General features: G+C 49.9%; 1 protein-coding gene across 1 annotated transcript; it reads left to right on the top strand.

The window, feature by feature from the left end:
* The first annotated feature begins 4,500 nt into the window (after nt 1–4,500).
* On the top strand, nt 4,501–20,816 carry AMACR (alpha-methylacyl-CoA racemase). Its single transcript, XM_054714327.1, has 5 exons — nt 4,501–4,831; nt 7,157–7,300; nt 8,298–8,458; nt 16,990–17,176; nt 20,099–20,816. The coding sequence occupies exons 1-5, from the start codon at nt 4,585–4,587 to the stop codon at nt 20,506–20,508; spliced, it is 1,149 nt and encodes a 382-aa protein (XP_054570302.1). The 5' UTR covers nt 4,501–4,584; the 3' UTR covers nt 20,509–20,816.
* The last annotated feature ends 645 nt before the right edge of the window (nt 20,817–21,461 follow it).

Raw genomic sequence — 21,461 nt, forward strand, 5'->3', positions numbered from 1 at the left:
GCTTGCTTGGAAACTGTTTTTGTGATTTTGTATGTGTCCCCAACACCTCCCTCTTTCCCACAGAATGAGGTTGACGTTGACTATGACCAAATGTCATAAATACCCTGTAACAGTGCACTGGCGACAGATATTTGGATGTTGCATGCCAAGGGAACTCCATATCTAAAGAACACACACACACAACACAAAATAAATAAAAATAAAGAACACACAGTACAAGTCAAGCGCCTAGAGGAAGATACTGGCCTGGCTTTCTGTCAAATCGCGGCAAGAAAAATGTAATAAGCATTATGTGAATAATAAACACACCTTTGTTAAATGTACTGTTTTATGATGTTCTTCATAAAGTTGAATAGTCATACCATTGTAAGTCACCAGGATTTGTTAACACACAGTTAAAATATTTTCATGCAGATGATGGGAAGGGTCACACAATCACTTCTGTGGGCGCAGACGTGGGTCACTTGTCTTCCCCAAACTCCACTTTCAGTTAGTCCATTGTTACAACTTCAACCGCTCTAAGACGTTGCCGTTTAGGGGACCCTTTAATGAAATCCGAGTGTCTTGAAGGGGAAGGGAACTTCATCACAACCCAAAGTCTCTCTATGTTGAACCTGAAATTCCAGTCTTCACCTTAGTAGAGACAGACACCTAAGGTTGGGTTGTGGCCAGCAGAAAGCACTTGGGACTTTCAAATAAGTCAGAGGTGTGAAAAAGAGTGATTAGTAAGGAAGGTAGGAGGAAGCCAAGATAATTGTCAATGGTTCCCAATTTCACCGACTTCCAGAATTTGAAAGGCTGATTTTACAAATCTTCCTAAAACGGAGGCTCTGTAGAGGAGATAGTAGGCAGGTGCCATGGGAAATGTGAAGGTATCATCTAAACAACCAACTTTTAAAAATATTATTTTTTTATTGATTTCAGAGAGGAAGGGAGAGGGAGAGAGAGATAGAAACATCACTGATGAGAGAGAATCATTGATTGGCTGCCTCCTGTATGCCCCACACTGGGGATTAAGGGAATGGAATCATGACCTCCTGGTTCATAGGTCGACGCTCAACCACTGAGCCACGTTGGCTGGGGTAAGCAACCAACTTTTAAATTCTAAAACCCAAGGGAAGGTAAAGTCCATAAATGAAGCATGTGGGTTTCTGCTCGCTGCAGAAATGCAGTCAGTCAGTGTAGCTGCTCCACAAAGTGGTCACGCTGGGTGATTTCCAGTGTCGAAAGGGCTGCATTTGAACTTCAAACAAGTAGATTATATCGAAGAAATATTATGCAGCAAATTGCAAACAAAAGCTGAAGTAAAAAATATTCAAGCAAAGGATAGAATTATCCTATATAATAAAAGCCTAATATGCTAAGTGTCTGGTCGTCCGGTCTTCCATTCAGTCAATCAAAGCATAATATGCTAATGATATGCTAAGGCCACTCAACTGCTCGCTATGACCTGCACTGACCACCAGGGGGCAGATGCTCTGACCGGTAGCTTAGCTTGCTGCTGGGGTCCAGTGATCAGGACTGAGCAAGATGGGCCGGACACTCCCTGGAGCCCTCCCTCGGTCCCTCCCCGGCCCTGATCGTGCACTGGTGGGGTCCCTCGGCCTGGCCTGCGCCCTCTTGCAATCCGGGACCCCTCAGGGGATGTTGGAGAGCCTTTTTCGGCCTTATCCCACAGGCCAGGCCAAGGGACCCCACTGGTGCATGAATTCATACACTGGGCCTCTAGTCAAATATAAACGGCAAAGGGCATGGCTGGAATTGATAAACATCTACTTTGTGCAAAGATACTGGGCTATTCCAGGAGCTGCTCAGCATTTAAAATGCAATTTTCACCTCCCGTGAGTTTTTAACCTGAGAAGAGAAACATTCAGAGATGCCCTAACTGAAATGACAGCGGGCTGGAGAGTGGGAGGAAGAGGTGAGGGAAGTTCACTGGTGAACAGTCGGGGCTGAAACCAGCAGAAGGCCGCTAGCCTTCCTGAATGTACTGAAACCTTGAATGGACTTCCAAGCAGCCATCTGGAAAGAACAGCTGCCCCCAGATGCCACAGCATCCTGCTTACACGCGAACTTTCTGGCCTGTTTCCCACAACCGACACAGAAGCATCAAATACTTCTTCCTTACAGACGATTCACCTATCCCAGAACTTTCTAGAACTTTCTTTGATTTACCTTTTCCCTGCCCCCTTATCTAGAGACAATGTAAATCCTTTCAAAGCAACTTACATCGTTCTTCCTCAAACGCGTTGTATAACACAGCCCTAGCGATCCCAGGACGGTGGGCACGTTTGCCTTCTCCATCCAGCCCGGCTGCTGGTCTAGACGGTGTGACCCAGAACCTGGCCCTTTTCTGGCTGGTAAGTAGCTCAATAAATCCGTTCTTTCAGGAAAACTTTGTGTCTCAAAGTTTTTTGTTAAACCTAATGGAGGAAGATAGGCAAATGAGAGTAAGTGCATGGATGACGTAATGTAAAGCGTGTTTTAAGAGCCACAGAAGGCAACGGGCTAGGGATTGACAGGAGAGAGAAACAACACGCAGCTCACAGCAGGACACAGCTGTGGAGAAGGTGGTATTTTATGGCCAGAGACAATTTCATGCTTTATTATGTTTGGAATGTTACCTTTAAAAATAGCTTTTTGTTCTTTCCTGATTATAAAGCATACTGTAGAAATTTTGTAAAATACATAAAAGCATTTAGTATAAAAATCATCGCACCAAACATAATACTAGTATTTTGAAGCATTTATGTCCGTCTCTTCCTGCACATCTTTATGCTTTTTATTTTTGGGAACAATAGTAATAAAACAAATCATTTGACATTATACTTTACATATATTTTTGTGTCTTCCTATGGTTTGCCCTAACGTATTAAGAGCACTCTCAAATGCTATTGAGAAACATTGGAGAGAGAGGGACAAGGAAGTGTTAAATTAACTAAACAAAGAGGCCATGAGACTGAGGTGGCTCTAATGCTGTGGCGTCCTGAGAAGCAAACCAAAATCTAAGCCTGAAATGCCTCAAGATGACGCCATCAAAACCTGAGAACAGCCCATCACAAACAGCCAGCTATGCTTGACGCCACAGCCCATCCACAATTTCCGTTTTGCTTCCACCTTTTTTTTTTTTCTGTGGAAGTCTCTCCTCAGTTCAGGTTGGTAGAGCACTCCGAAACCACTTCCAGTTTGACACTCAGATCGGAATAGACTTTTGCTCTTCTAAATTCCTCAAGCTCTTAATATGCCTCAGTATGTCTTTTAACGAGGCTATGCAGAGGTGAAGGCCAAGAGAAGGTGTCTGGGTCAAGGAGGAGGCCACAAAGAGGAAGCCACAAGAACCCCCAAATAATTCTAAAACGGATTAAGACTACTTCCAGCTTGCCTGAAAGACCTTGATTACCATGGTGCCAAATTTGGCCTCCACTTTAATCACCTGCCTCAGCATACATGAACCCCTATTTATGAAAGGACGAGGGCAGGTTGATTGTGCTGGCACCCACTTCTGGCTCCATTAAAATTCCAGAACAGTCCAATGACCATGCCACCTACACACAGGCCATACAGAGATGAGAGAAGAAGATCTGTAAAAGCCGTAGGGCTATTTGCGATGACTTATTCTATTGTACTTTAAAAAGAAAAAAAAAGGTTGTGCGTTAAAATGAAAAATTCGGATGTCATTATCCGTAGAAATGGCAGGTGACAAATCCAAAATATTTTTAGACCTCTCTCATTTGGCCCTTCTGACGTCCTTCTGATATTACACTGCATACATATTCCGTAGTGTAGTTTGAACTTTTTTTTTTTTGAAAGACATGTCATCCACAGTTTATAACTCAAAATCGAGCGCATCGAGAAGGGATCTCAAGCCGTGTGTGGATTCAGTCCTCCGTGGCTAAGAAGCTGGGGCGGGGAAGGAGACAATATGCAGGCCACAGGTGGAAATAGCATCCTTTTTGTTGTTGATGATGATGATCCTCACCCAAGGATATTTTTCCATTGGTTTTTAGGGAGGGGGAGAGACAGAGAGAGAGGAACATCCAGGTGAGAGACACGTGGATTGGCTGCCTCCTGCACACGCTGACCAGGGCGGGGGATTGAGCCTGCAAACTAGGTACCCGCCCTTGATCGGAACTGAACCTCGTCCGCAAGCGGAGCTACAAGCACTGAGCAAAACCTGCTAGAGCTGCCTTTTTTTTTTTTTTTTTAATTTATAGCATCGTTCTTAAACAGTTATTCACTTTTTATTTCTCCAGGAACGGGCAGATATAGGGGCTCGGAGTGGCACAGCGGCTGGGTCAGGAAGATGAGAGTAAAAGCGTCCTAAGAGGACAGTGACAGGCCAGAGGCCTCTCAAGGTCAAGCCTGGGGGTCATTTCGGACGCGGCTGCGGGACAAGATAGACGGAGGCTCCGTGGACGCCCCGCCCATCACCCCGGGAGGCGGGGCCGGGGCGCGCGCATTGGGCGGAGTCCGGGCCGCGCGCATGCGCAGGAGGCGGCGGCGCCCTCGGGGCGGCGCGCGCGGGCCTGGCTGCCGGGGCCCCGGGCCGGTGCTCTCCGCCTTCCCAAAGGAGCGCGGGCGGTCATGGCGCTGCGCGGCGTCTCGGTGGTGGAGCTGGCGGGCCTGGCGCCCGGCCCGTTCTGCGGGATGGTCCTGGCGGACTTCGGGGCGCAGGTGGTGCGTGTGGACCGGCCGGGCGCCCCGGGCGACGTGAGCCGCCTGTCGCGGGGCAAGCGCTCGCTGGCCGTGGACCTGAAGCGGCGGCGCGGGGCGGCCGTGGTGCGGCGCCTGTGCGCCCGCGCGGACGTGCTGCTGGAGCCCTTCCGCCACGGTGAGCGGCCCGCGGGCGCCGGCCGGGCCGGGCCGGGCCGAGCGGGGGGAGGCTGCGCCCCCCGCCCTTCGCCCCCCGCGCCTTGGGACCCCCGCGCCTTCGCCCCCCGCGCCTTGGCCGGGTGGCCGCGGGACCCCTCCGGCCCAGCCTCTCGGCACCTCCCTGTTGACTGGAGGTCCTCGATCACTGGCCCCGGGGAACCTCCTCCCGGCTTTGAACCCGAGGTCCTGCTGGTGCCCGCGTTCTCCTTACACCCAGTTTCCCTTCCGAGTCACCCGGGTTTGTCTGCCTCTGAAGTACTGGGGGGCGGGGAGCCCTCTGAGAATCTAACGGGAGGCACAGGCCTCGACCCGGAAAGCGGCGTGACGGCACAGAGCCATCGGGCTGCATTTCGGGGAGAGGGACTGGGGGTGGTGTCCCCTCCAAAGCCACCCTCTGACCCAGGCGGACACCCCCTGCCCCCAGGGCAGGTGTTCCCAGGCGCCAGCGCCCGCTCAAGTTCACGCGCACTGCTCCCTGGAGCCACCTTCTCCAGCCCCGTTAGTTTCAGGGTTCGCAGGCAGGTGATGCCCACCTCTCTCAGCACACCCCTCTTTCCGAGCCTGGACTGCGGGGATACACAGGTTGTGTATAGAGGCACTGCCGCCCCCACAAACCCCAAGCCCAGCCCATCGTCTTCCCTCCTGCCGCGGCATCTCCTTCTGCGTTATCTATCTCAGGGCATGCAACCATGTCCGCCCAGCTGCCTTCATGGAAACCTGAGCTTCATCCGTGACTCCAACTCTCCCGTTCAGTCCCCCCATTTTCAGTGAAAGGAAGCCAGCCCTTCTCCCTCCGGGTGCTTTCCGTCCGCCCCTGCTGCAGCCTCCCTGGGCGCTGTGGTCACCACCTCCGGCAGGTGCTCCTTGGTCTGCAGCCCTGGGACCCATTCTAAGCCGCGCTCAGAGCAGTCCTGCTCGAGGACAGGCCCAAAGCCTCGCCTGCTGTAGAGCAGGAAGCCGGTCCATGTTTAGTGAATGGAGTGGATGTCTGTGAGGCGCCAGGCGTGTTTAGATGCGCTAATGCAGTGGTCGGCAAACTCATGAGTCCACAGAGCCAAATATCAACAGGACAACGATTGAAATTTCTTTTGAGAGCCGAAAACCGACTTCTGCGCATGGGCCACGAAGTTTCAATCGCACTGTACGTGCGCGCCCGCACATGGTATTCTGTGGGAGAGCCGCACTCAAGGGGCCAAAGAGCCGCATGTGGCTCGCGAGCCGCGGTTTGCCGACCACTGCGTTAACGCATCTCCCCTCACAGCCAGCTTGGAGGATAGTATAATTGGGGTTATATCACAATTTATAATGCCCCGTCTGAAGATGAAGGAAGCTCAGACTGGTTAATTTGTCCAGGGCCTGGCAACTAGGAGGGAATAGAGCCGTGAACACAGAAGTAGCTGCCAGGTGAGGTGTTTATCTAGGTCAGGACCAGAGTTCTTTTGTGATTTATCATAGTCTTAGGCAAACCATGACAGGAGTGTATTACGCAACTTTTTATTACTTTTAATTCCAGGAGACTTTAGGTGCCAGTTACCTGAATCTTGTGCAGTAGATGTTGTACTTGCTGATCACAGGAGCGCTTGGGTGCTATTGTAGCTCGCCTTGCTCTCCACGGACAGTCACTGAGCCTTTCTGTGAAGGTCCGGGTGCCAGGCGCTTTGGAGGCCTGGCGCGGAATCAGGCAGGCCTCCTGCCCCAGAGCTTCTGGGCTGAGGGGGAAGGTGGCATATGTACGTGCCTAAGTGCACCCCGAGGTCGCAGGGGGCAGGCACCGATGGTGGCATCGGACAAGGAAAGGTCCTAAGAGGAATAGCAGTGCTCAAAAGTGAGTTTGGGGCCACACAAAGACCCGGGGTGACTGTCCCAAGAGGGCAAACGGTTTCTCATAAACTGCCAAGGAGAGGGTTGGAAGTGCTCACTGTGGGGACTGAAGAGGCTTGGACAGGCCCGGAGGGAAATGAGGAGGTGCTGGAAGGAGACAGCATTCTGGGGCAGAAGCCACACATTCCAGAAGTGGCGGCTTCACTGCGGGTTCCAAACTCCTGGTTGCTATGTAGTTGGGAAATGCTGATGAGGTTTGATTCTGACGCCGCTCCTCCTCCACCTTCACGGAGAAGCATTGCCTGAGTCACCAGTTTAGACTGGTGCGGACACTTGCAGGTAATGCCGTGTTGGGTTTAACAACAAATGTTGTCAGTATTCCTTGCAGGGGTGCCGGCTTATGTTTGCCACAGAAAAGGGAGTACACCCATCCTCAATCCAAAAAAGTTGCTTTTCTCGCAAGGTGTCATGGAAAAACTCCAGCTGGGCCCCGAGATCCTGCAGAAGGAGAACCCCAGGCTCATCTACGCCCGGCTGAGCGGGTTTGGCCAGTCAGGAAGGTTCGCCACGGTAGCAGGCCATGACATCAACTACTTGGCTCTGTCAGGTATGCGGAAAACATGACGTCTCTGCACTTTTCATTTTGTTTCCGGTCAGGTTCTAACGTCACCCTGATTCATGAAAAGGAATCCTTAACGGTGAACGTTTAAATCAATCAGGACAGAGTGGTGGTTCCAAAAGGGCTGGCTTGTCTTGGAACAGTCCCTCTCAACCCTGTCCTCAGTCTTCACACATCTGATGGGTGACATGCTCTCAGAAGTAGCATTCTTGCTACACGCGTGGAGTCACTTCTCAGGCAAGCCCCTGCCAGGGAGTCAGGGACTGGGTGGCGATAGGGATGGCTGCTCTGTCGTTAGGAAATGCTGATGCGGTTTGATTCTGACACCCCTCTTCCTCCACCTTCACTGAGAAGCATTGCCTGAGTCACCATTTTCGATTTTTATAGATACTAGACAACTGTTGTTTTTCAGGTCGAAATACCACTTTATTTGAAATGTTACCTGTGAGAGCATGTCTTAGAATGGCCTGATTCTAGAATTTAAGGATTGTGGGTTGTTGAGTAAATTGTCTCAAAATCTGTGAGTACACATTTAAAGGTTGAGGAAAGAGTGAGTACAGAATTGGCTTTTCAAATCTAGTTCATCCCTTCTCTTTTTCTTGTGTTTGATTATTGTATCTTTTCCTAATAAGAATGGAAGTGCATTATACTCCTGTTAAGTCATAAACTAAATCGATAACAATCTTTTTTTTTTTGCTTCTGGAATCATTTCTCTCATTTTACTCAATAGGTAAAAAACTTACAAATAAAATTCTGAAAATGTTCGGTGGAATAAAGTTTTAGAGAAGAAAAAAACAAAACGAGGAACCTGGTTGGAGGGAAAGCCTGTTTATTAGTAGGCTGGATATGTTTAGAAATGGAAAAGCATTATGTACTAGTTTCCACTTATGTCAGCAACTAGAGAGACTGTTATTCCTGTGTGTTCACGTATTTATTTAAAAGAGACAGTAAATTTACAGTTAATGGTCTCCGATTTTTTTGGTAGGTGTCCTGTCAAGACTCGGCAGCAGTGGTGAGAACCCGTCTGCTCCACTGAACCTCCTGGCTGACTTTGGTGGTGGTGGCCTCATGTGCGCCCTGGGCATCGTGATGGCTCTCTTTGAACGCACGCGCTCCGGCAAAGGTCAGGTGGTTGACGCCAGCATGGTGAGTGTTCACTGGGGAAATGATGGCCCTGCCAGTTGCTCCTAAGTGTGATAGATGGCTGCCGCAAATATTTTTCTGAACAAGACAAGAGATCAGTGAGATTTGAAGATCGAAGCCAAGTTACCAAGAACACCTTTAAAAAAAAAATAGCCTCATATCCTTTACACGAGTCAGAATGTCGTATCTTGATCATGTGGCTGTGGAGTCCAAGTCCATCTTATACAGTTTTCATGACTCACCTGATTCTTGTGTTTTATTAACTTTCCCCAAGCTGTTTCTCGTGATTAGAATATAGCTTTCAAGAAACCCTCTTTCAAAACTGGGCTGTTCCCTCGCAGAGAGATTCTTACGGATGCGAAGGTGAAATGGAGCCGACCGGACCTTCTTGCTGCACTTTGTAGGGGAGACCTGGGCATCATAACGCTTCGGTTCTGATACTGTCTTACGTTGGTCATGTGCCTTCTGCGGGGGGTAAGCTAGGCACCGTCCCTGCGTGATTTCTCCTAATGCAGTTTCGTTTGGAACACATTGTTATTTAAAGGGCGGACAATTGAAGCCTGGGAACGTGCCCAGGGTCTCACAGCTGGTTGGTAAGAGCCCAGTCAGTGCCACTACATGTTTGCGTCGGGACCAACCTCTAGAGGGAGGATGGGGGATGGACTGGAGGGAGATAAGGCTGGAGGCAGAGAGACGGTTCCTGGGTTATTGCCAAGAGATGAGAGCAAGTACTACGTAGTTAGTGGTAGAATGGGTGTGGATTGAAGGGGTATCTGAGATGTGAATAGCTGGGATTTGGCAGTGCACAGGCAGTGAGGGGAGAGGGAGGATCGAGGATGGCTCCCTTATTTCTGGCGTGGGTGACCGGGTGGATGTGTCACTGGCCCCCTGGGGGAGGGTTACTGAAGGAAGAGGCAGTGTGGGCCATGGTCAAGGGCGCAGACTCTGATGGCTGACTTACTCCATCCTGGTGCTGCCATTGCCTAGCTCTGTGATCTTGGGTAAGTGACTTAACCTCCCAGTGCCTCCGCTCTTTGTAATAATGGTATCTGCCACATAGCAGTGAGAGAATTAAAGGAGTAGCGTGTGCAGTGAGTAAACAGCGGCCGGCACTCTGGAAGAATTTGTTGTTGTTACTAAAAAAGGGAATTTGGTTTTGGTGATCCCAGGTTTGAAGTGCCTGGAGATATCCAGATGCATACTTGAAGTTAGAAACAGGTTCCGGTCATTCGGGAGCACGCGAAACTGGTCTGCTAGGGAAGGGGGCAGAGCAATAGCCAGTGCTAAGTGGGGGGACCAGAGGGAGTGTTGTCATGGAAACAAAGGAAAGAGAAAGCTCCAAGAAAAAGGAATGGTCAGGGGCCATATTTGGTGGTAATCTCAAGCGCGTAAAACGGAAGAATCTTGTACAGGAAACTGGATTTGTCATCGGTGACCTTGTGAAAGCTGCTTCCTACCAGAATCCTCATCTCTGGAGCCTTTGCCATACTTTCTTCTCCTCCCAGGCTCATCGCTTGCAGCTCCGTCACTGCTTCTGTGCCTTGTGATCCTGCCCCAGGGTGCAGCTCACATTGGCCTTTGTGCCCATTGACCTTCTGTCTCAGCTCCTCGCCCAGTCCCAGCATGCACTAGGAGCAGCAGTAGTGCCAGGCTCACTTTCTACAAGGCAAGCGCCAGGCTGGGTGCTTTCTGTGTGCCTGCCCTCCTCAGATGCCCACAGCTCCTGCAGGAGGTGTGCTCCTCTCATCTGGCATTGGAAGAGCTTCAGACCAGGAGAGGGTGACTGGAAAGAAGCTCAAGGGTCAGAAGCACTCAGGCAGTTTGACAGGGAAGCCCTTGCTTTGCGTTATTGCCCTCTGCTGCCCTCTACTGGTCCGTGTGCCCAAAAGGACTGAACTAAGGGTAAACATGAGCCTTGGGAGTTTTAAGGGGAATTTTAGGCTAAGTACTTATTTCATAATAATTTAAATAATTTATTAATGACATTTAATTGCTTATTTACTAGTATGTAAATGTGTGTGTGTGTGTGTATAGAGGCCAGGTGCATGAAATTTGTGCACTAGGGGGGAGGTGTCCCTCAGCCCAGCCTGCACACTCTCCAATCTGGGACATCCCTCTCATAATCCAGGACTACTGGCTCCTAACCGCTCACCTGCCTGCCTGCCTGATTGCCCCTAACTGCTTCTGCCTGCCAGCCTGATCACCCGCTAACCGCTCCCCTGCCGGCCTGATTAACACCTAACTGCTCCCCTGCTGCCCAATTGCCCCCAATTCCCCTCCCCTGCCGGCCCGGTCACCCCTAACTGCCCTCCCCTGCTGGCCTGATCTCGCCCCCAACTGCTCTCCCCTGCCGACCTGATCTCACCCCCAATTGCCCTCCCCTACCGGCCTGGTCCCCCCCAACTGCCCTCCCCTGCTGACCTGATGGCCCCCAACTGCCCTCCCCTGCAGGCCTATTCCCCACCAACTGCCCTCCCCTGCCAGCCTGATCTCGCCCCCAACTGCCCTCCTCTGCCAGCCATTTGGTTCTGATTGGTCAGTTTCTATGCTAGTCAGCGTCAAAAGCTCTGCCTCCTAGGCAGCCATTGGCTCCTCACAGTTGACCCAGATTTGGTTCTGATTGGTCGGTTTCTATGCCAGTCAGCATCTCCGGGCCTGATCATAGAGGTGGGACTGATCAGCCGCCCCAGGCTGCTGGCAAGCGGGCTGAACTGCTGACCTCTGGGAGAGAGAGAGAGAGGCTTGGCTGCTGGCGAGGGAGAGAGAAGTAGGGTCTGATCACCCTGCTTCTCTATCCGGACCTTGCCAGCAGCCGCTGCTGCTGCTGATCAGCCCCGCCTCTCTCTCTCTCTCTCTCTCTCTCTCTCTCTCTCTCTCTCTCTCTCTCTCCTAGAGGTCAGCAGTTCAGCCCACTCGCCTGCTGGGCACGCAGCCTGGCAAACAGTCAAGCCTCCCAGTCATTGTGGATGTGACAGACCCAGGGTTCTTATATATTAGGTTATGTGTATATAATTGTGTTTATCATTATATGTGGGATATCTAAGATATGTGTAACACAGATTCAAAAAATTGCACTGCCATAGGCTCCTTATACAAACTCCACTATTTGGTGATGTCAAGTATCAGCCATAAATTCAGGTGCACATGAGGTTTCGGGTTAAAAAGGAAAACTGGAATGCATCCAAAGTGATAATTTGCGTTTGTTTCACAGCTAGTAACTGAGAGAAATTCCATGCTAACAGCTAGAATTGGCCCTTCTGTGCGTAGCTCAGCTCACAGCTGGAATTGGCCCCCTGCTGGTACCCTCAGCTCACAGCTGGAATTGGCTCCCTGTTGGTACCCTCAGCTCACAGCTGGAATTGGTTCCCCTGTTGGTACCCTCAGCTCACAGCTGGAATTGGTCCCCCTGTTGGTACCCTCAGCTCACAGCTGGAATTGGCCCCCTGTTGGTACCCTCAGCTCACAGCTGGAATTGGTCCCCCTGTTGGCATCCTGAGAGGAGGACTCTTTGATGGCTTTCTTCTGGGCAGCTGGAACCATCAGGGTTGTAAGCCACAAGGATAGGGAAGTGGTCTTCTCTAAATAGTGCCGTGCATGAAGCCTGTGGTAGTCATAGCTGAGCACGTGAGCCCATTCCTTCTCCTTCAGGACTCGGTGGGAAGTTGGCATTCCTAAACTAGTTTGCCTGGACTCAGAAAACCCATATATGTGCCACCCACATTATCGTTAACAGGCATACCTGGGAGATACTGCGGGTTTAGTTCCAGACCACTGCAATAAAGTGAATATTAAAATTGAGTCACACGAATTTTTGGTTTCCCAGTGCATATAAAAGTTATGTGTACACTATACTGTAATCTATTAAGTGTGCAATAACATCATGTCTAAAAAACAATGTATATACCTTAACTTTTTAAAAATATTTTTTATTGATTTCAGAGAGGAAGGGAAAGGAAAAGAGAGATAGAAACATCAATGATGAGAGAGAATCATTGATCGGCTGCCTCCTGCATGCCCCCCACTGGGGATCTAGCCCACAACCCAGGCATGTGCCCTTGACCGGAATTGAACCCAGGACCCTTCAGTCTGCAGGTCGATGCTCTATCCACTGAGCCAAACCAACTAGGGCCATACCTTAACTTTTTAATTAAAAAACACTTCATTGCTAAAAATGCTAACCATCATCTGAGCTTGTTGGGAAAATGGTAACAGTAGATATGTCCAACTCTGGGTTGCCAAAAACCTTCAATTTATAAAAACTGCAATACCTAGTACATACAATGGAGTCAAGACAGTCTCTTCAATAAATGGTGTTGGGAAAATTGGACAGATACATGCAAAAAAATGAAACTAGACCACCAACTTACACCATACACAAAAATAAACTCAAAATGGATAAAGGACTTAAACATAAGATGGGAAACCATAAAAATCTTAGAGGATTCCACAGGCAGCAAAATCTCAGACACGTGCCGAAGCAATATCTTCACCGATACCACTCCTAGGGCAATGGAAACTAAAGAGAAAATAAGCAAATGGGACTACATCAAAATAAAAAGCTTCTGCACAGCGAAAGAAACCATCAACAAAACAACAAGAAAGCCCACTGCATGGGAGAACATATTTGCCAATGTCATCACCGATAACAGTTTAATCTCCAACATTTACAGGGAACTCATACAGCTTAACAAAAGGAAGATAAATGATCCGATCAAAAAATGGGCAATGGATCTAAATAGATACTTTTCGAAAGAGGACATAAGGAAGGCCAAGAGACATGAAAACATGCTCAAAGTCACTAATCATCTGAGAGATGCAAATCAAAATGACAATATGGTACCATCTCACATCTGTCAGAATGGCTATCATCAACAATCAACAAACAACAAATGCTGGCGAGGATGCGGAGAAAAAGGAACCTTCGTGCACTGCTGGTAGGAATGCAGACTGGTACAGCCACTGTGGAGAACAGTATGGAGTTTCCTCAGAAAACTAAAAATGGAGCTCCCATTTGACCCAGTGATCCCACTTCTAGGAATATATCCTAAAAAACCTGAAATACCAATCAGAAAGAACATATGCACTCCTATGTTCATAGCAGCACCATTTACAAATAGCTAAGATTTGGAAACAGCCTCAGTGCCCATCAGCAGATGAGTGGATTAAAAAACTGTGGTACATCTACACAATGGAAAACTATGTTGCAGTAAAAAAGAAGGAATTCTTACCATTTGCAATAGCATGGATGGAACTGGAGAGCTTTATGCTAAGAGAAATAAGCCAGTCAGAGAAAGAAAAATATCACATGATCACACTCCTTTGTGGAATATAATGAACAACATAAACTGATGAACAAAAACAGATCCAGAGACAGAGAAGCATCGATCAGACTGTCAAACCTCAGAGGGAAGGTAGCAGAGGGCGGGGGTAAGGGGGAGAGATCAACCAAAGGACTTGTATGCATGCATATGGGCCTAACCAATGGACACAGACACCAGAGGGGTGAGGGCATGGGGGGGAGCAATGGGGGGGTTAGGACACATATGCAATACCTTAATAAACATAAATAAATAAATAAATAAATAAATAAATAAATAAATAAATAAAACCTACAATACTTTCAAGGTGCAATACAATGAGGTGTGCCTATATTTTGAGACTTTCTAGTGATCATTGAATCTAAGATATTGTAAAACAATATCTTGGGCTTGGAGTCAAACTAGAATAAGCTAAATTTTACTTAATATGATTTACCTTTAGAATGAGATATGTTTTATATATCTGTGTGTATGTGTTTATAAATACTGAGATCAGGAAATGGAAATTAAAAAGCCTTTGTGCTTTCTTTTAGCTTTCTATCCTGATAGTTTTAACATATACAAAAAAAGTAGAGAGAATATACTGTAAATGAACTTCTATGTATCCTCACTTAACTTAAAAAATTATCCATATCCTGCCAGTCTTATTTGAAAGGGAGAACAAAGTATAGCTTCTAGTTTTCTGAACAGTATTTTCTGAATTGAATAGTGTAGAAACCCACTCTACCATAACTTAAATACCAAGGAAGTTGTATAATTAGATACAACCTTGTTATACTCTTAAGGTAAACATTTTTGCACAACTATTTTTTTTTTTTTTTAAATTTCTTTATTGATTAAGGTGTCACATATTTGTCCTCATCCCCCCATTCCCATCCCACCCCTCTCCCCACGCATGCCCCAATCCCCTGTTGAACTTAACCGTTGTATAGGCTTATATGCATGCATACAGGTCCTTTGGTTGAACTCTCCCCCTCCCCCCACCCTCCCCCTACCCTCCCCTATCCTCCCTCTGAGGCCCGATAGTCCGATCGATGCCTCCTTGCTTCTGGTTCTGTTCTTGTTCCTCAGTCTATGTTGTTCATCATTTCCCCTAGATGAGCGAGATCATATGTCACTAGATATATACTAATAAGAACTGACTGTGAGACGAGCAATAATAGTTATGCTGACAGGCAAATGAATCAATCTGTAGCGAGCTTCCCCCTGGACCAACAGTTCTTTTGAGACCCAATTTCAATGTCCAGTAGTTCCTTATGTGTACATGTCAGCACTGACCCCTCAGCTCTGGATGGTGGACAAATGGTGGTAATGGAGGTCCGACTCCCTCTGGTTTGGTCTCGGCCGAACCCAGGGGCACGGCGTCACCCGGACTAAGGGGCACGTGGCCTCACCCATACCCAAGGGGCGCGTGGTCTCACCCGGGCCTGGGACCCAGCCTCACCCGGATGGATCCAGGGGCGCACGGCCTCACCCGGACCCAGGATCTGGCTTCACCCGTACCCAGGGACGCTTGGCCTCTCCCAGACCCAGGGGCACGTGGCCTCACCTGGGCCTAGGTGCACGAGGCCTCATCCGGATCCAGGGACACATGGTCGCACCCAGACCCAGGGACGCTTGGCCTCTCCCAGACCCAGGGCCACTTGGGCTCACCCGGGCCTAGGTGTATGAGGCCTCACCCGGATCCAGGGACACATGGTCTCACCCGGACCCAGGGACGCTTGGCCTCTCCCAGACCCAGGGCCACATGGGCTCACCCGGGCCTAGGTGCACGAGGCCTCATCCGGATCCAGGGACACATGGTCGCACCCGGACTCAGGGACGCTTGGCCTCTCCCAGACCCAGGGCCACTTGGGCTCACCCGGGCCTAGGTGCACGCGGCCTCACCCGGATCCAGGGACACATGGTCTCACCCGGACCCAGGGATGCTTGGCCTCTCCCAGACCCAGGGCTACTTGGGCTCACCCGGGCCTAGGTGCAAGAGGCCTCACCCGGATCCAGGGACACATGGTCTCACCCGGACCCAGGGATGCTTGGCCTCTCCCAGACCCAGGGCCACTTGGGCTCACCCGGGCCTAGGTGCACGAGGCCTCATCCGGATCCAGGGACACATGGTCGCACCCGGACTCAGGGACGCTTGGCCTCTCCCAGACCCAGGGCCACTTGGGCTCACCCGGGCCTAGGTGCACGTGGCCTCACCCGGATCCAGGGACACATGGTCTCACCCGGACCCAGGGATGCTTGGCCTCTCCCAGACCCAGGGCCACTTGGGCTCACCCAGGCCTAGGTGCACGAGGCCTCACCTGGATCCAGGGACACATGGTCTCACCCGGACCGAGGGACGCTTGGCCTCTCCCAGACCCAGGGCCACTTGAGCTCACCCGGGCCTAGGTGCACGAGGCCTCACCCGGATCCAGGGACACATGGTCTCACCCGGACCCAGGGACGCTTGGCCTCTCCCAGACCCAGGGCCACTTGGGCTCACCCGGGCCTAGGTGCACGAGGCCTCACCCGGCTCCAGGGACACATGGTCTCACCCGGACCCAGGGACGCTTGGCCTCTCCCAGACCCAGGGCCACTTGGGCTCACCCGGGCCTAGGTGCACGAGGCCTCATCCGGATCCAGGGACGCATGGTCTCACCTGGACCCAGGGACGCTTGGCCTCTCCCAGACCCAGGGCCACTTGGGCTCACCCGGGCCTAGGTGCACGAGGCCTCACCCGGATCCTGGGACACATGGTCTCACCCGGACCCAGGGACGCTTGGCCTCTCCCAGACCCAGGGCCACTTGGGCTCACCCGGGCCTAGGTGCACGAGGCCTCATCCGGATCCAGGGACGCATGGTCTCACCTGGACCCAGGGACGCTTGGCCTCTCCCAGACCCAGGGGCACGTGGCCTCACCCGGGCCTAGGTGCACGAGGCCTCACCCGGATCCAGGGACACATGGTCTCACCCGGACCCAGGGACGCTTGGCCTCTTCCAGACCCAGGGCCACTTGGGCTCACCCGGGCCTAGGTGCACGAGGCCTCACCCGGATCCAGGGACACATGGTCTCACCCGGACCCAGGGACGCTTGGCCTTTCCCAGACCCAGGGGCACGTGTCCTCACCCGGGCCTAGGTTTTTTGCACAACTATTAAAGAAAAACCTAAGTAGAAAGTAGTCGTGCTTTACAGTTTCTTTATCTGGATTGGCATTGTATTCTGTTTCTTTAAAGGTGGAAGGCACAGCATATCTAAGTTCTTTTCTGTGGAAAACTAAAAACCTGGGGCTGTGGGAACAGCCTCGAGGGGAGAACCTATTAGATGGTGGCGCACCTTTCTACACAACGTACAGGACGGCCGACGGGGAGTTCATGGCTGTTGGCGCGTTAGAACCCCAGTTCTATAAGCTGCTGGTCAAAGGTGGGTACCTGTCGTGTGCCTCCCGCCCCTCTCCTGTGGCTGCACTTCAGCCGCTCTTTCAGGGCCTTTTGAAATTCATGATGTCTGTCACTACATACCCACTTTATAATTAACCCAGTTACAGCCATCATTCTCCGTGGGGTATTTCCCCCATCTTTTAAATTGACAGGTAATTTTATTCTATATAATAAAGAGGTGGTATGCAAATTGACCATCACTCCAACACACAAGATGGCCACCCCCATGTGGACACAAGATGGCCACCACAAGATAGCCAGCAGGGGAGGGCAGTTGTGGGCGATCAGGCCAGCAGGGGAGGGCAGTTGGGAGGGACCAGGTCTGCAAGGGAGGGCAGTTGGGGACTATCAGGCCTGCAGGGGAGAGCAGTTAGGGGTGACCGGGCTGGCAGAGAAGGGCAGTTGGGGGCGACCAGGCCTGCAGGGGAGGACAGCTGTGGGGGACCCAGGCCTGCAGGGGAGGGCAGTTGGTGGGGACCAGGTCTGCAGGGGAGGGCATTTGGGGGGGGGAACCAGGCCTGCAGGGGAGGGCAGTTGGGAGGGACCAGGCCTGCAGGGGTGGGCAGCTGGGGGGGGGGACCAGGCCTGCAGTGGAGGACACTTGGGAGGGACCACGCCTGCAGGGGAGGGCAGTTGTGGGGGACCAGGCCTGCAGGGGAGGGCAGTTGGGAGCAACCAGGCCGGCAGGACAGGGCAGTTAGGAGCAACCAGGCCAGCAGGGGAGGGCAGTTAGGGGTGACCAGGCTGGCAGGGGAGGGCAGTTAGGGGCAATCGGGCTCACAGGGGAAGGCAGTTAGGGGTGACCAGACCAGCAGGGGAGGGCAGTTGGGGGCAACCAGGCCTACAGGGGTTGGCAGTTGGGGGCGAACAGGCCTGTGGGGGAGGGCTGTTAGGGGGACCAGGCAGATAAGGGAAGGCATTTAGGAGTGACCAGGCTGGCAGGGGAGGGCAGTTAGGGGCAATCAGGCCGACAGGGGAGCAGTTAGGCGTCTATCAGGCTGGCAGGGGAGTAGTTAGGGAGTGATCAGGCTAGCAGACAGAAGCGGTTAGGGGCAATCAGGCAGGCAAGCAGGCGAGCGGTTGGGAGCCAGTAGTCCTGGATTGTGAGAGGGATGTCCGACTGCCCGTTTAGGCCCAATCCCGGGCTGTTGGACATCCCTTGAGGTGTCCCAGATTGGAGAGGGTGCTGGCTGGGCTGAGAGACACACACACCCTTGTGCACGAATTTTGTGCACCGGGCCTCTAGTGATGTGCTCCTCAGAGTTATGTGTATATAGCTGCAATGATTGTTTTTGCCAGCATCAGAGAGAAATTTATGATCAACTACATTAACTTCACCAACTTAAATATAGTTGAAAAACTGTAGAACAGTTTTTAAGCATTACAGAACTTTTAAAGTAAGAAGTAAAAAAATTCTTTCTTGTCTTTCCACTTGGGGTTAGTTTGGGATGTGGCCTTCTAGTCCTTTTTTTGTGTGTACATACAAACAAAACTATTTTATTTTATTTTCAATTTATAATTTACATTAATACATGCAATTATATAAAATCATAATTAATAGCTGTTTCCTTTTATTCAACAACTAGAGGCCCAATGCACAAAATTCATGCAAGAGTAGGCCTTCCTTCCCCTGGCTGCTGGCACTGGCTTCCCTCTGGCACGTGGGACCCGGCTGCCCTCGCAGCCCTGGCTTCATCTGGAAGGTCGTCCGGAAGGACATCTGGTCTAATTAGCATATTACGCTTTTATTATTATAGATACAACAAAGGCATCATTTCTTGTCAATATGAAAGATTTTCATTCTGCATTTTCAGAGCAGCTTACAGTTAGTTGTTCTTCAGCATGGGAGAGAAGGAAAGAGTTATGAAAATGAGAATTACTTTATTAACTTGGCTAAATTTACACAAAATATGCATAAGAAGAAGGGGCTTTTATTATTATTTCTCCCTGAAACTTCCACACTAAAAAACCCTCTTTTGTGAGGGAATAAGTGACATTTACACCAAACCCTAGTCAGGTGGCCCTTTTGGGTATCATTTAATCAGCACTGGAGTCCTGCGGGGGTAGGAGCTTGTCAATGAAGGAAGCATGAGCCGGAGGAGCCATCCTTCCTGTAACCCCCAGCAGGTGCCTTCATCCTTCCTGCCTGCGCAGGGGTGGGCCCTCCAAGGCCCTTTATGCTCAAGAGCAAAGTCTGTGTGCCCCACCGGTGACTGGACGGCCGATAACCTTCTGTCCTGTTTGTGTAGGAACAGTGCAATGAGTCTTGGATACTTTACAACTTTTTGGTTCCTCGTTCACAGTGTCTTTAAGGGGGTAATGAGTCAAATATCACTGTCCTCCCAGAACTCTCTCATTTGATTAAATACAGAGAAATGAATACTATTCATAAAATTGCAATCATTTATTGTTAGGCCTCTTCCTTGAAAACTGAGGTAGACAGGTGCAAATTGTTTAAATTTTATCTTCTGTGGGCTTGGGAGCATTATGTACATTATGAGGTTACTTCAGTTCAATCTGACAGATAATAACATGAGGAAATTCCTTGAAAACCCATTCAGAGGGAAAAATAAATTTTTAAAACTAGACTGTTTTTTTTTTTAATATTTTTTTATTGTTGATACGCACTCCCCCCCTTTACCTCCCTAGACTGCTTTTGATGAAGTGTAAATAATAAAACCTGGCATGGAAAGTCTGTTTTGAATCCTGCCACCCCTACTGCCTCTGCCCTCTCCAGCCTTGGGCTCCAACTGCAAGTGGAGTTTGAATTTCTTCTCTTGGCCCATTTGAGAAGCCCTTATAGAACATCCTGTTTGGGACAGTAAGCTTAAAACTCCTTTTTGTTTTTTTTATAATTATTCCACCCAAAACATAACAATTTATGAAATTGTGTTTTCCCCCTCAGGTCTTGGGCTAGAATCCGATAACCTGCCCAATCAGATGAGCATGGCTGACTGGCCCGAGATGAAGAAGAAGTTTGCAGCTGTATTTGCCAAGAAGACAAAGGCAGAGTGGTGCCGGGTCTTTGATGGCACAGATGCGTGCGTGACTCCGGTTCTGACTCTCGAAGAGGTCGCCCATCATGCGCATAACAAGGAACGGGGCTCATTTGTCACTGATGGGGAGCAGGGTGTGAGTCCCCGCCCGGCACCTCTGCTGTCAAACACCCCAGCTCTCCCTTCTTTGGAAAGGGACCCATTGATAGGAGAACACACTGAAGAGGTCCTTAAAGAGTTTGGGTTCAGCCAGGAAGAGATCGATCAGCTTTACTCAGATAAAGTTATTGAAGGTAATAAGCTGAGAGCTAGTCTCTAACGTCCCTCAGCGCAGTGAATCTGAATATCGCATGTATAGAAGGACGCATACAGATGTGTGCATGGGAACAGGAGAGGACAGGATGGCAGCCTTCCAGCTATTCTGACTAAGAAACAGTAATGATCCGTTCTGAAGATGGTTAACATCAAGTGGCTTTTGATTTAGGAATGTTTTTAATTTACCTATACTAAATTGTGGCAATCTTTCTGCCTTGATAGATTATATTTGTTGATATTAAAACACTTAAATATTTATAATATACTTTAAATGAACTAATATAATTTTTTAATTAAATAAAGCTTTTTTGCCCTAAACTTTACTTGTGAGCTTTTAAGTCTGAAAAACTTTCAAGAAAGTCCTATGAAGTAGCACTTAAATAGCACATTGTGACTCACTGAAATATTTTGGATTCTACTGTTTACCAAAACGAACGTCCTTAGATAGAAAAGTCTGATCCTTTTAATTTGATAAGGAAATTATTCAGCCAGTCTTGAAACTTCCTTCAGATCACGCCCACCCCTGCCTCTAGACCACCCTCCTGAGAGCCTGATCCCCCCGTGTGGCTGCCTGTTAGCATCAGCCAAACATGTCTCTGACTCAGCAAATGGCACTGTCATCCATTTGATAGGCCTCGCAGACTTCCTCCTTTTACCAGTTTCTGGTTTCCAGTCCCATCACGCCTCCCTCTGCCCCTGTAGGTCCTGGCTGACCCCTCACTTCACGTAGGCCACTGCCCAGATGTCACTTGGCAGGAGTCCTTTCCTGACTCCTGTCTAAAGTCACAGCCATGTTATCACTCGCCGGCCCCTCGCCAGTTTTATTTTTCTTCACAACACACATCACGACTAACCCCAGCCCTCACTCCCTCTGAACCACTGCATGCTAGACTGGAAGCTTTCTACAGGATTTGTCGGTTTTAGTCACGCTAAATCCCCCGTTCCTAGGACAGTGCC

This window comes from Eptesicus fuscus, chromosome 4, assembly GCF_027574615.1.
Source record: "Eptesicus fuscus isolate TK198812 chromosome 4, DD_ASM_mEF_20220401, whole genome shotgun sequence".
Taxonomy (NCBI): domain Eukaryota; kingdom Metazoa; phylum Chordata; class Mammalia; order Chiroptera; family Vespertilionidae; genus Eptesicus; species Eptesicus fuscus.